This window comes from Cebus imitator, unplaced genomic scaffold (assembly GCF_001604975.1).
Source record: "Cebus imitator isolate Cc_AM_T3 unplaced genomic scaffold, Cebus_imitator-1.0 Scaffold129, whole genome shotgun sequence".
NCBI lineage: Eukaryota > Metazoa > Chordata > Mammalia > Primates > Cebidae > Cebus > Cebus imitator.
In genome coordinates, this window is record NW_016107444.1 from 5,842,005 (window position 1) to 5,856,380 (window position 14,376).

The following is a 14,376-nucleotide window of genomic DNA, read 5'->3' on the forward strand; positions in this document are numbered from 1 at the left end:
GGGGTTTCACCGTGTTGACCAGGATGGTCTCGATCTCTTGACCTCGTGATCCACCCGCCTCGGCCTCCCAAAGTGCTGGGATTACAGGCGTGAGCCACCGCGCCCGGCTCTGTTTTCTTTACTGCATATGCATCGTTTGTTTTGACAAAAGGACACGTGCAGGGTCGGGCTGAGACCCCGAGGGGAGGCGCACTGGCCAGCTCGTCTACGCAAAGCAGCGAGGCAACCGCGGAGAAAACCTACCGGTGTCCGGCCCTGCTCTGTGGCGCGAGGGGCTCTGAATTTCACTTCTGGCGTCGCACTCGCCACGGTCGGCTGGCGGAGCCGTTACTTTAGAGGCTGGGGAGCGGGTAGGGGGGTCGCCTCGCAGCCAGGACGCCGGGCGTGTGTTCCCGCCCACGGGACCCGCAAGGACCTGACACCGTGCGGAGCGCTGCGAAAGGCACGGTCCCGTCACCGCCGTCCGCTCCGTCAGCCAGGCCTGCGAGGCCGAAACGCCAGCGGGCTGCGGAGGCCCAAGCCGCCCTCGGAATCCAGGAATGGACCCCGCGCCTGCGAGGCTGGCCCTGGAGCCCGGAGATGAGGCGCCGGCAGCGGCGGCCACCAGGCAGCGGCCACCGGGCAGCCAACCGGAGAGCGCGCGGCGCGCCGGCCCGGCGGGAAAGTGCGCGTGCGCAGCCCGCGGGGGCGGGGCTTGGGGCGGTCAGTGCGCCTGCGCACGGCGCGCGGCGAGGTGGGGGAGGGCGGTCCGTGTGTGTCTGTGTTGTTGTTCGGCGGCGGCGGCGGCGGCGGCGGCGGCGGTAAGATGGCTGCCCACGGGGGCTCCGCGGCGTCCTCGGCGCTGAAGGGGTTAATTCAGCAGTTCACCGCCATCACCGGTAAGAGACGCGGTTACCGGCAGGTGGGGAGTGGGGTCCGCAGCGGGCGGCGGGTCTGCCCCGGGCTCCCCCTTACCTTCACGCATTCCGCCTTCGGGCTTTCCCCGCAGCTGCCGTCCTCCCTCCGGAGGAACAGGCGACGACGGCCCTGGGGGGTCTCCGGGTTCAGGCGGGAGACAGCCCCCCGCACCCCCGACACCCTCGTTCTGGGTCTCCTAGTAGCGTGGAGGGAGATCCCCCACCCCCCGCCTGCCCAGACCTGGGAATGGACCGAGTCCGTCCGCCCCCGCCGGCCCGGGGACCCGGGGCGGGGGGAGTGGGGGGCCGCGCCCGGGCCACCGCCCTCCTCCTCCCCTCATCATCCTTCCGTCTCTGTGCAGCCCTGGGGTGCGGCGCATCTCCTCACCCCTTTCCCTTTCTTCCCGGCCAGGTCGTTCTGCCCCGGTCCTCGGCCTGCCCTTCCCCTTTCTGGGCCCCTCGGAGCCATCGCCATGGCCCTGGCGGGTTCGGGCCCTCCCGCCTTCACCGCGAGGCCGGTGGGTTCGGCAGTGCCTGTGCCCTTACCTGGGGATAGGCTGCCAGAAGCGGGGGGTGCTGCGGAGGACCTGAGGGACTGAGGCTTTCAGGGAAGAATGAGGGGGAACCCCCAAGCTGAATAGGGGAGGCCTGGAGGAATCCTGGGTGGCGTTTCCCACCTCCCCATAATAAAATGATAAAGACGGAGACGATGGCGCCGGGGCCTCCTGCCGATAAGATAGGGATGGCGGCAGAAACTTTGTGAGAGAAAATCTGTTTCTGGGTGTCAGTATCCCCGAAACCCTAGGCCTAGGTGGTTCTCTCCCTTTGGACCCCTGCGAAGGGCACACGCAGATCCTCTTGCCGCCTGGAGGAAAGGCCCTAAGCCATTCTGTGAATTCGCTGTCTTGTTTCTCTCTGAGGGTGCTGAACTTTTCTTGCATGAGTTATTAGAGGGCGGAGCAAATGATGAAGTTCTCTGTGGAGTGATTTGAGAGAAGAGTACTCCATGTGCCTGAGTGTAATTTCGCCGTTCTAGTTTGTCATTTTGGAAGGAGGTCAGAATGTGAGTTCTCTCTCTCAGCGGATCTGTATTTTGTGATTTGTTAGATGCAGAATTTGTTTCCACTGTTAATGTTCTCAGAATTTAACGTAAGATCTGGTTAAGTAAAATTTTACATCGTTTTAACTACCACAGGTTGTATACTAGTTACCGTTTTATTATTAAAGCTGGTTTTATTTTTTGCTTTGCAATGATAACGAGATGTTTGACGTGTTATCTAGCTTGTGGGCATGGAACATCAAGTCAAAGTTAGTGAAGTAAAATTTGTAATAAAATTGGGGTGAGGAGTCATAATATTTTCAAACTTTGTGATTGGGTTATCATATTGAAGATATAAAGGACTGGATTATTTATTTATTTATTTATTTATTGAGACAGAGTCTTGCTCTGTCGCCCAGGCTGGAGTGCAGTGGTACGATCCCGTTTCACTGCAACCTCCGCCTCCCGGGTTCTAGCAGTTCTCCTGCCTCAGCCTCCTGAGCAGCTGGAACTACAGGCGCATATCACCACGCCCAGCTAATTTTTTGTATTTTTAGTAGAGACGGGGTTTCACCATATTGGCCAGACTGGGCTTGAACTCCGACCTCATGATCCACCCGCCTCAGCCTCCCAAAGTGCTGGGATTACAGGCGTGAGCCACCGCGCCCGGCCAGGATTGGATGATTATATTAAATATATAAAAGATTTCCTAATCTCTAACAAATCATTGCTGTGGAGAAGATTATTGTGTATATAAGTTAGTGTTGTTGCATTATGCTTATATGGAAAAATCTTTGCAGTGAATCTGAGACGTGAATATCATTATTAGTACTTTCTCTAGATTTCCTAGAGATGGTTTATGATGCCACTTGGGCCTGGCGCGGTGCCTCATGCCTGTAATCCCAGTACTTTGGGGAGACGGAGGCTGGAAATTCACTTGAGGCCTGGAGTTGGAGACCAGCCTGGGCAGAACATAGAACCCCATCTCTACAGAAAAAAAAAGAGCTGAAGAGCCAGGCGCGGTGGCTCACGCCTCTAATCCTAGCACTTTGGGAGGCTGAGGTGGGTGGATCACCTGAGGTAAGGAATTCAAAATCAGCCTGGCCATCATGGTGAAACCCCATCTTTCAAGAAAAAAAAAAAAGAGCTGGATGTAGTGGCACTGACCTGCAGTTTCAGCTACTGGGGAGGCTGAGGTGGGAGGATTGCTTGAGCCTAGGAGTTCAAGGCTGCAGTGAGGCCACTGCACTCCATCCCTGGCAAGAAAGCAAGACCATCTCTCCCCCCCCCCCCCCCCCCAAAAAGAAAGAAAGAGAAAAAAGCCACTTCTTTTTGTTGTTGTTGTTGTTAGTTTGAAACACAGTCTCGCTCTGTTGCCAGGCTGGAGCACAGTGGCATGATCTTGGCTCACTGCAACCTCCACCTACCGAGTTCAAGCGATTGTCTTGTCTTATTAGCCTCCTGGGTAGCTGGAACTACAGGCGTGTGCCACCAGACCCAGGTAATTTTTGTGTTTTTTAGTAGAGGCGGGGCTTCATCATGTTGGCCTGGCTGATCTCAAATTCCTGACCTCAAATGATCCACTCACCTCAGCCTTCCAAAGTGGTAGGATTGCAGGTGTGAACCACCACACCCGGCCCTAAAAGCAACTTAATTAATTTTCAGTTTCTTGGCCAGGCATGGTGGCTCATGCCTGTAATCCCAGCACTTTGGGAGGCTGAGTGGGGCAGATCACCTGAGGTCAGGAGTTTGAGACCAGCCTGACCAACATGGAGAAACTCTGTCTCTACTAAAAATACAAAATTAGCTCAGTGTGGTGTCTCATGCATGTAATTCCAGCTACTTGGAGGGGGGGCCTGAGGCAGGAGAAATGCTTGAACCAGGGAAGCGGAGGTTTCGGTGAGCTGAGATTGCACCACTGTACTCCAGCCTGGACAACAAGAGTGAAACTCCGTCTTTCAGTTTCTTAGGCTAATTACTACTCTTCAGAAACTGATTGGTTTAACCCCACTTCTTCTGTTGCAACACTTTTATTAGGTATACACAAAAACCAAAATGTGATGAGATTTAACTCACTTAATTGCTTTAATTCTGTTTCTGTTAGTCTACACAGCTTGATTGCTGGATCAAGTTGTAGTCCCTCAATCAGTAGACAATGGCATTTGAAAATCTACAGAAGGGAAAATACCTTAGTTGTTCTTGAAATATTGTGAATTTCTATTGATAATTTTTGGGATTCTTTTTATAAGGTAGTGATTAACCATTAGAAACAGATGATTTCTTTTTGCTTTTTTGCATGTCTTAAAAAGAAATTTTTGAGGTTCTCTCCACATATGTTTAAATCATAGTGTTTATGATTAAAAGGTATTTGATATTTATTCATTGCTGGGTGAATTATAGTGATGTTAATAGCTTATGCTCTGATTTCAAAAAGGCTTTACTTGGAAGCTCAACATTCTTGTAAAAACAAATGGATCATCAAAAATGTGAGTCCTTACTCCTTGGGCAGGAGCAAAAATTAAAAAAAGACAAAAATAAGTGTCTTACCCTTTTTTTTGGCATTTAGAAATAGAAGGGAAAATTGAAAGATTTTAGAACAGTCTTATTTTTTACTGAGTAGAACAGATCTCTCTCTGATTCAGTGACTATGAAATAATGACTGGTTTTTTAGTTTTTTGTTTAATTTTTTTTAAGAGATGGAGGTCTCTCTTTGTTGCCCAGGCTTTTCTCCAACTTCTGGGCTCAGCCATCCACTTGCCTCGGCCTTCCCAGTAGCTGGGGCTACAGCTGCACATCACTGTGCCTGGTTTAGTAGTGGCTGATTTTAAAAAAGAGATTATTAAAAAGAATATCATACTTTTTTTTCTTTAGACAGACAGGTTCTTAACTGTCACCCAGACTGGCGTGTAGTGGTGTGATCATGGCTCACTGCAGCCTCCTCCTCTTGGGCTTGGGTGATCCTCCCACCTCAGCCTCTGGTGTAACTTTTTGTATTTTTTGTAGAGACTGGGTCTCACTTTGTTGCCCACGCTGGTCTCGAACTCCTGGGCTCAAGCAGTCTACCCACCTTGGCCTCCCAAAGTCCTGGGATTACAGGTGAGGGCGACTGTGCTTGGCTGAAATAATTTTGATAAAAGGAAAAAAACTAATCCTTCCTCTCACAACAGCAATATTTATTTTACATATTAACTTCCACTTATTGTTTATATACTTATGTTTATATTGTAGATGATGGTATATACAATTTCTGAGATTTTTTTTTTTTTTTTTTTTTTTTTTTTTACTTAATTGTAGTCAGAGAACATACTTTGTTAATGCCTATGAGGTTCCTTCATTTGGTAGCATATATGCTATTTTTTGACAGTCTTGTTCCGTCACCCAGGCTGGAGCACAGTGGCACAATCATAGCTCGATGCATCCTTTACTGCCTGGGCTCAAGTGATCCTCCTGCCTCAGCCTCCAGAGCAGTTAGGACTACAGGCGTGTGCCACCATTCCCAGCTACAATACTGAAATTTTCACTTAACATTATGCCATAAACACTTTTTGCATATGATCAAACTGGGAAGCAGGGGGCCAAGAGAAGTTATGTCCTTTGAAGTAACCACATTCATTGAGAAGCTGTATATATATATATATATATATATATATATATATATATATATATCATCGTTTACCATTGATGCTTGCTTTTGAGACAGAATTTCGCTTTGTCACCTAGGCTGGAGGGCAGTGACGTGATCTCAGCTCACTGCTGCCTCTGCCTCCCAGGTTCAAGCAATTCTCCTACTTCAGCCTCCCAAGTAGCTGGGATTATAGGCTCAAGTCACCATGCCCAGCTAAGTTTTGTATTTTTAATAGAGATAGAGTTTCACCATGTTGGCCAAGCTCATCTCGAACTTGACCTCAAGTGATCTGCCCACCTCAGCCTCCCAGAGTGCTAGGATTACAGGCATGAACCATTGCACCCAGCCCCACTGATGCTTTCGGTGTCATTTAAAGCTACATAAGAAAATCAGTCTTGTTACTTTTATTGTCGTTCCACATTTTACAATACTACTGTTTGATCTCCCCTGCTATTTATTATACATGGCTTTGAATTACTGTTGAACACTTTCAGAAGTCATATCAGTTCTCAAAACATGAAGAGAGGCCGGGCGCGGTGGCTCACGCCTGTAATCCCAGCACTTTGGGAGGCCGAGGCGGGTGGATCACGAGGTCGAGAGATCGAGACCATCCTGGTCAACATGGTGAAACCCCGTCTCTACTAAAAATACAAAAATTAGCTGGGCATGGTGGCGCGTGCCTGTAATCCCAGCTACTCAGGATGCTGAGGCAGGAGAATTGCCTGGACCCAGGAGGCAGAGGTTGCAGTGAGCCGAGATCGCGCCATTGCACTCCAGCCTGCGGAACAAGAGCGAAACTCCATCTCAAAAAAAAAAAACAAAACAAAACCATGAAGAGAAAATATGTGGCTGGATCTATTCAGAAGGAGCAATTTTAAAAACTGTTTTGAGACCGGGCGTGGTGGCTCACACCTGTAATCCCAGCACTTTGGGAGGCCGAGGCAGGCAGATCACTGGAGGTCGGGTGTTTGAGACCAGCTTGGCAAACATGGTGAAACCCTGTCTCCGAAAAATACAAAAATTAGCTGGGCGTGGTGGTGCACATCTGTAGTCCCAGCTACTCAGGAGGCTGAGGCAAGAGAATCTGGTGAACCCAGGAGACGGAGGTTGCAGTGAGCCGATATTGCACCACTGCACTCCAGCCTGGGCGACAGAGTGAGACTCCAAAAATGAATGAATGTAAAAATGTTTTGAGCCATAGCAGTATTCCATTAGCACCAACTTTGGACTGACATCCACCACTGTGCACGTGTGTAATCAGAAAAATTCATGGAGTGAAGGTGAGGGACGCATAGACACTATAGAACGGGAAAAATAAACTAGCAATCAGAAGGTAAGGACAAATGTGAGGACATAGAAAGTGGAGGCTGAGAAGAGTGTAAGAGGTTATTGGTACAGAATTTCATAGAGCTCCGTGCAGAGTGGCAATTACATACTTCAGAAAATTATAGAACCTCAGTTGTGGAAGAGACCTTAATCTTTCTCTCAAATTGTTGAAGGAGTGCATATTTATTATAAAAATTAGGAACTGTCATGTTTGTAGTATTTAGCTTTGTGGCCAATTTCCATTCATATTCTTTAAATATTTCCTTTCTTTTGGGTTAATAATAAAATATGATTAAGTTCTGTCTGAAAACATGGTCGCAGTATTCTAGATGTTAAGAGAAAACTTCAGGGATTTAAAAAATAGTTTCAATAGGTGATAACGAAGTTTCAGATTTTTTTTTTTTTTTTTTGAGATTAAGTCTTGCCCTGTCACCCAGGCTGCAGTGCAGTGGTGTGATCTTGGCTCACTGCACCCTCCACCTCCCCGGTTCAAGCCATTCTCCTGCCTCAGCCTCCTGAGAAGCTGGGACCACAGATGCGAGCCACCATGCCTGGCTAAATTTTTGTATTTTTAATGGAGATGGGGTTTCACCTTGTTGGCCAGGCTGGTGTCAAACCCTTGACCTTAGATGATCTGCCCACCTTGGCTTCCCCAAGTACTGGGATTACAGGAGTGAGCCACCGCGCTCGGCCCATTATTTGTTGGTACACTGCCAGGCATGGTTCACATGTTAAGGGTACAGCTTTGACCAAGGCATGGTGCTTGTCCTCAGGAAGCTTAAAGGCTAACAGGAAGAGACACATGATTAGGTACAGAATACAGTGAGAGAATGGTAAGGAGCTGATATGGGAGCACAAAAGAGGGAGGTCAAGAAAGGCTTCCCGAAGAAATAATTTTTTATCTAAAATCTGGAAGAGACATGTTTCTGGCAGGAGCAACCTGTGCAGAGATTTGGACGCACATAAATACAGACAGAGATAAGAGGGGAGACAGTAGGTTTAGGGAGTTGGTAACGCCAAATGAATAAAGCACAGGTAGTGCGACAAGTGGAGCTCAAGAGAGAAATGGGAGGTTGGAGTGGGCCTTGTAAGCCATGTTAAAAAAAATCTTGGCTTCACCCGGGCACAGTGGCTCATGCTTGTAATCCTAACACTTTGGGAGGCCGAGGTGGACACATTGCCTGGGCAATATGGCGAAACCCTGTCTCTACTAAAAATACAAAAAAATTAGCCAGGTGTGGCAGCATGTGACTGTAGTCCCAGCTACTCGGGAGGCTGAGGCAGGAGAATTGCTTGAACTTGGGAGGTGGAGGTTGCAGTGAGCTGAGATCATGCCAGTGCACTCCAGCCTGGGTGACAGAGTGAGATTCCATCTCCAAAAAGAAAAAATCTCGTCTTTATTCTGAGAATAATGGGGAGTCAAGGGTTTTAATTAGAGGAGTGAGACCAGCCACTGTGGCTCACACTGTAATTCCTGCACTTTGGGAGGCTGGGGTAGGAGGGTCCCTTAAGGCCAGCAGATGGAGATCAGCCTGGGCAATGTAGTGAGATCCCATCTCTACAAAATATATTAAAAATTTATTTATTAAAAAGGGAGTTACATCTGATTTGGCTTGCCTTTTTTTTTTTTTTTAAAGAGTTACTTGGCTGTAGTGGAGAAGAGATAGCCACAGAGATCAGTAGAAGGCTATTGTATTAATCCAAGAAAGATAGGTAGTGGTGTCCTGACAAATGTTAGCAGTGGAGAAGTGGACTCTGAAAGATCGTGGGAAGAAATCAAAGTCAAAATGAAGCTTAGGATTCTGTTTTGGACATCTAGGTATATAACAGTGCTATTTATGCAGGTATGGAATAGCAGAAGAGGTATGGGGAAAAGTTGGTTAGTTCAATTTTGGATGAGTCAAGGTGTGGCTAATGGGACTTCCAAATGGAGCTGTTCAAGCAGATGAATATTTGGGTCTAGAAAGATGAGTGAGGCCGGGCGCGGTGGCTCAAGCCTGTAATCCCAGCACTTTGGGAGGCCGAGGTGGGTGGGTCACGAGGTCAAGAGATCGAGACCATCCTGGTCAACATGGTGAAACCCCGTCTCCACTAAAAATACAAAAAATTAGCTGGGCATGGTGGCGCGTGCCTGTAATCCCAGCTACTCAGGAGGCTGAGGCAGGAGAATTGCCTGAACCCAGGAGGCGGAGGTTGCGGTGAGCCGAGATCGCGCCATTGCACTCCAGCCTGGGTAACAAGAGCGAAACTCCGTCTCAAAAAAAAAAAAAAAAAAAAAGGATAAGGTGAGGCCCAGTGGCTCACACCTGTAATCCCAGTACTTTGGGAGGCCAAGGTAGAAGGATTGCTTGAGGCCAGAAGTTCAAGACCAGCTTGGGCAACATAGCAATGACCTCGTTTTTATAAAAAGTAAATAAATTAACTGGGCCTGGTGGTGCGTGCCTGTAATCCTGGTTGCGCAGGAGGTTGACTTGGGAAGATAGCCTGAGCCCAGAACTTTGAGGCTGCAGTGAGCTATGCTGGTGTCACTACACTCCAGCCTGAGTAACAGAGAGAGACCTTGTCTCTAAAAAAAAAAAAATTAGGAAAAGACAAAGGATGGCATCTTGCAGGAGAGTGTAGTGTGAGAAATAGTGACTCCAGGACCCAGTGCTGAAGGAACATCAACATCTGGGGAACTGCAAAGAAGGAAGTGCAGAGAAGCCCCAGTAAAAACCAAAGATGTAGGGGGAAGACCAGAGAATATGATGGCACTTAAAACATCAGGAGTGGCCAGGTTTGGGAGGCCAAGGTGGGTGGATCATGAGGTCAGGAGATCAAGACCATCCTGGCCAACATGATGAAACCCATCTGTACTAAAAATACAAAGAATTAGCTGGGCATGGTGGCATGTACCTATAGTCCCAGCTACTGAGGAGGCTAAGGCAAGAGAATCGCTTGAACCCAGGAGGCAGAGGTTGCAGTGAGCTGAGATTGTGCCACTGCACTCCAGCCTGGGCGACAGAGTGAGACACTGTCTCAAGAAAACATCAGGAATAGCCAGGCAAGGTGGCTCATACCTGTAATCCCAGCACTTTGGGAGGCCAAGGCGTGTGGATCACCTGAGATCAGGAGTTTGAGACCAGTCTGGCCAATACGGTGAAACCCTGTCTCTACTAAAACTACAAAAAATTAGTTGGGTGTGGTGGCGGATGCCTGTAATCCCCACTACTTGGGAGGCTGAGGCAGGAGAATCACTGGAACCCAGGAGGCAGAGGTTGCAGTGAGCCGAGATTGCAGCATTGCACTCTAGCCTGGGCAAGAAGACTGTGACTCTGTCTCAAAAAAAATAATAATAAAGTGAAAAATTATTTGGTAAATGGAATAATTACTCCCTGATTTTTCCTTTGTTTAGCTAATCCAATTTAACTTCAAGATGGCTCTCTTCTTCTGTCCCTCTGGTACTTCAGAACCTTAGGAGTTGATAAAATTCATAGATGTGGCTGGGTGCGGTGGCTCACTCCTGTAATTCCAGCACTTTGGGAGGTCTAGGAGGGTGGATCACGAGGTCAGGAGTTCGAGACCAGCCTGGCCAACATAGCGAAACCTTGTCTCTACTAAAAATACAAAAATCAGCCAGTCATGGTGGCAGGGCCTATAATCCCAGGTACACAGGAGCCTGAAGCAGGAGAATCTCTTGAACCCAGGAGGCGGAGGTTGCAGTGAGCTGAGGTCATGCCACTGCACTCCAGCCTGAGCAACGGAGTGAGACTCCGTCTCAGAAAAAAAAAAAAAAAAATTAACACCTGTGCAGGACTTTAGGTGCTTGAGGTACTTTGGGTTTATTTACTCACCCTGTCAGGTGGATAAGTCAGATGGGAGTTGGAGGCCAGGCAGGTAAGCAACTGGCCTCCAAGACTGGGACTGTCCTGCTGTGCCCCACCCTGTGTTTCCTGAGGCTCTGAGCCGAGTTTCCGGCCTCTCTGCCTTGTCCCCGCTCTTCCATGCCCCAGCTCCACAGTTTCTCAAGGACGCAGTGAAGCCAGCCGGCACCTGATGGTTAGGCAGGAGGGGAACAAGTACCCCAAGGCCCATCACAGCCAGGAAGAGGCACAGTGCCAGGCCACAGTCTGGAGCGGGTGAGGGGGGCAGCTCCACCCGTTCCACTGGGATCGCTAACCCTGCAGCTCCAGAGAGGGTCCACTGGCCCACACAGGCCCTGTCTACATGCTCCTCCAGGGACTAGCTTGTTGGAGGGCTTGTTGCCAGTGTTCTTGTGCATGGTAGATTCTCAGTAAATGTTTGCTGGCATGAAAACATTTACGAATTGCAGTGGCCTGCCAGTTTAGCCCACATGCTTGGCCTTCTGCCCTCCCCAGGGCAGCTGTACCTCAGATCCTGTGGTAGAGATGATCCCCAGACCAGGTGGTGACAGGTCCCACTAGGTTGGACTGTGGTGTCCTCTGGCTATGGCTTGGTCAGGCTGGCGTGCAGTCAGGCAAGGACTTGGTGGGCCGGGCTGCCTATAGCCTAATCTGTTTTTAGTCTCCTGTTTTCCAGAATGTCATGTAAGTGGAATCACAGTGTGTAGCGTTTTTGAGTCTGGCTTCTTGCTCTTAGACTATTGCATTTGAGATTCATTCATGTTGTCGTGGTTAGTAGTTCCTTCCTATTTATTGGGGAGTAGTATGCCATTGTATGGTTATACTGTGCTTCGTTTATGCAGTTAGCAAATGAAGGACCCTTTCTAGTTTAGGGACATTGTAAATAAAGCTGCCAAAAACATTAGTGTACAAGTGTGCGAATAGCTTTTAATAAATACCTAGGAGAGTGTTTATTGGATCATATAATAATAGTTATATAAACTTTCTAAGAGACTGACAAATAAGCTGTTACTTTTCAGTATAGTGACTTTTGAAAGTGACTTTGGAAAGTATAGTGGCTTTGAGAGACTGATGCAGGAGGATTGCTGGAGACCAGGAGTTTGACACCAGCCTGGACAGCAAAGCAAGAGCCCTGGCTAGGTGTGGTGGCTCATGCCTGTAATCCTAGCACTTTGGGAGGCCGAGGCAGGTGGATCACAAGGTCAGGAGTTCAAGACCAGCCTGGCCAATATGGTGGAATCCCATCTCTACTAAAAATACAAAAATTAGCTGGGTATGGTGGCAGGTGCCTCTAGTCCCAAGCTACTCAGGAGGCTGAGGCAGGAGAATCACTGGAACCTAGGAGGCGGAGGTTGCAGTGAACCAAGACTGCACCACTGCACTCTAGCCTTGGTGACAGAGCAACAGAGTGAGACTCCGTCTCAAAAAATAAATAATAAAAGACAATTCCAGTTGTTCTGCATTCTTGTCAGCATTTGGTATTTTTAGTTGTCTTTGTTTTTTTTTGAGACAAGATATCACTCTGTTGCCCACGATAGAGTGCAGCTATGTTATCATAGCTTCCTGCAGCCTCAAGCTCCTGGGATCAAGGGATCCTCCTGCCTCAGCCTCCTGAGTAGCTGGGACACAAGCACACACCACCATGCCCAGCTAATTTTTAGTTTTCTATATAGATGAGGTCTCCCTGTGTTGCCCAGGCTGGTCTCAGACTCCTGTCTTGGACTCCCAGAGAGCTGGGATTACAGGTGTGAGCCTCCACCCCTGGCTTTTTTTTTTTTTTTTGAGATGGAGTCCTGCTCTGTCGCCCAGGCTGGAGTTAAATGAACCCATTAAACTCCTAGCAGATGACGTAGAAGAAAATCTAGATGACTATGGGTTTGGCAGTGACTTTTTCTTTTTCTTTTGTTTTTTTAAATGGACTCTTGCACTGTCACCCAGGCTGTAGTGCAGTGGTGTGATTTCTGCCCACTGCAGTGTCTACCTCAGTCTCCCAAGTAGCTGAGACTATAGGCACGCACGACCACACCTGGCTAATTTTTGTATTTTCACTAAAGACAGGATTTCGCCACGTTGGCCAGGCTGGCCTCCTGGCCTCAAGTGATCTGCCCACCTCGACTTCCCAAAGTACTGGGATTACAGGCACAAGCCACCACATCCAGCCATTTTTTTAATCCATTTCAATAAATGTGTAATGGTATGTCATTGTGGTCTCAATTTGCATTTCTCAAATGACTAATGGTACGGAGCATTTTTCATGTGATAACTTACTATCCATAAATCTTTCAAGCTCCAACTTTTAATTATTAGATTTGACAGGCATAAACTTACTCTATCAGATTGCTATAAAAGTTTCTGAGTACTTCAACTGAAACTTGTGTTTTTATCTTGTCACAGACTGGTAAGAGACGACTGGCCTGAGCACTCCCATTTGGGCGGCACTGGTCTGGGCAATGGGGGAGCAGAGACTAGAACCCTGGCGTCTTTGCTCCTGGGCCCATGCATTTTCCACTGTTGTCACTACTTCCCTTGTCGTTGCTTCCTTGTTTGAACTAAGAGTATTTGCCTTATCTGTCCTCTCACTTACTCATTTGATTTCTCTGTACTCAGGTTTTTGTTTTGTTTTTTTTTTTTTTGGTATGCATTGAAAAATGTTTTCAGTGTTTGAAAGCTTAACAGCTCCAGGATTAGAGACTGATGAGGTTAAAATTTCAGCTTATTTCTCACAACTATCATCCACTCCCATATCCTTGGTAAATAATTTAGCTTACTTTGGTATCATTGCTGGGGAAAATGCAGAACCAAAAAGTAACTTCTTGTCCCTATCATTTCTGTAGAGGGATTGCTGTATATATATCTTTTGAAATGGAGTCTCACTCTGTCGCCCAGGCTGGAGTGCATTGGCGCTTTCTTGGCTCACAGCAACCTCTGCCCCCTGGGTTCAAGCAGTTCTCCTGCCTCAGCCTCCCAAGTAGCTGGGATTATAGGCACCTGTCATCCCACCTGGCTGATTTTTGTATTTTTAGTAGAGACAGGGTTTCATCATCTTGGCCAGACTGGTCTTGATCTCCTGACCTCGAGATTCTACCCTCCTCATCCTCCCAAAGTGCTGGGATTACAAGCGTGAGCCACATTGCCCAGCCTATTATTATTGTTTCAAAAATCTTTGTGATTGCTGTACTTTGGTCTCTTGACGGCAGTGAAGAGATTATCACTATCCTTCTTTTGGCACTGAAAGTAGTGTTTAATATACATTAGTGTATAAACTAAGAGATAGCAGCATGAAAATGGCCACTCATAAGTTGTGTGCCTCAGCTGGGTTAAGTAATGCCCTTTGGTGCCATTAATTAGCAAGTGTAAAACAGATGTGGAAAAGGACAGATAAAGGATGTTCTAGAAGGGGGGTTATGTGGTGAGAAACAAAAGTAGAACTCCTGCTATGGAGTATAGATGCCTGGATTAGATTAAGCTACCCTGCTGCTACCTACAATATTGGAGCCTCAAAATAAGCTCCCTCACCCACTCCCCCCCTTTTCTTGGGATGGAGCCTTGCCCTGTCCCCCAGGCTGGAGTGCAAAGGCACGATTTTGGCTCACTACAATCTCCGTCCCCTGGGGTCAAATGACTCTC

The 14,376-nt window shown here is 47.9% G+C and overlaps 1 protein-coding gene across 1 annotated transcript in view; it reads left to right on the forward strand.

Moving 5' to 3' along the window:
• Positions 1–716: 716 nt before the first annotated feature.
• The window catches only part of UBXN7 (UBX domain protein 7), a 78,485-nt gene continuing 64,825 nt past the window's right edge, over positions 717–14,376 (forward strand). The window contains exon 1 of the mRNA XM_017540707.2: positions 717–878. Within this exon, the coding sequence (XP_017396196.1) occupies positions 806–878 (73 nt within the window). The 5' untranslated portion in view covers positions 717–805. The remainder of the gene's footprint in view (positions 879–14,376) is intronic.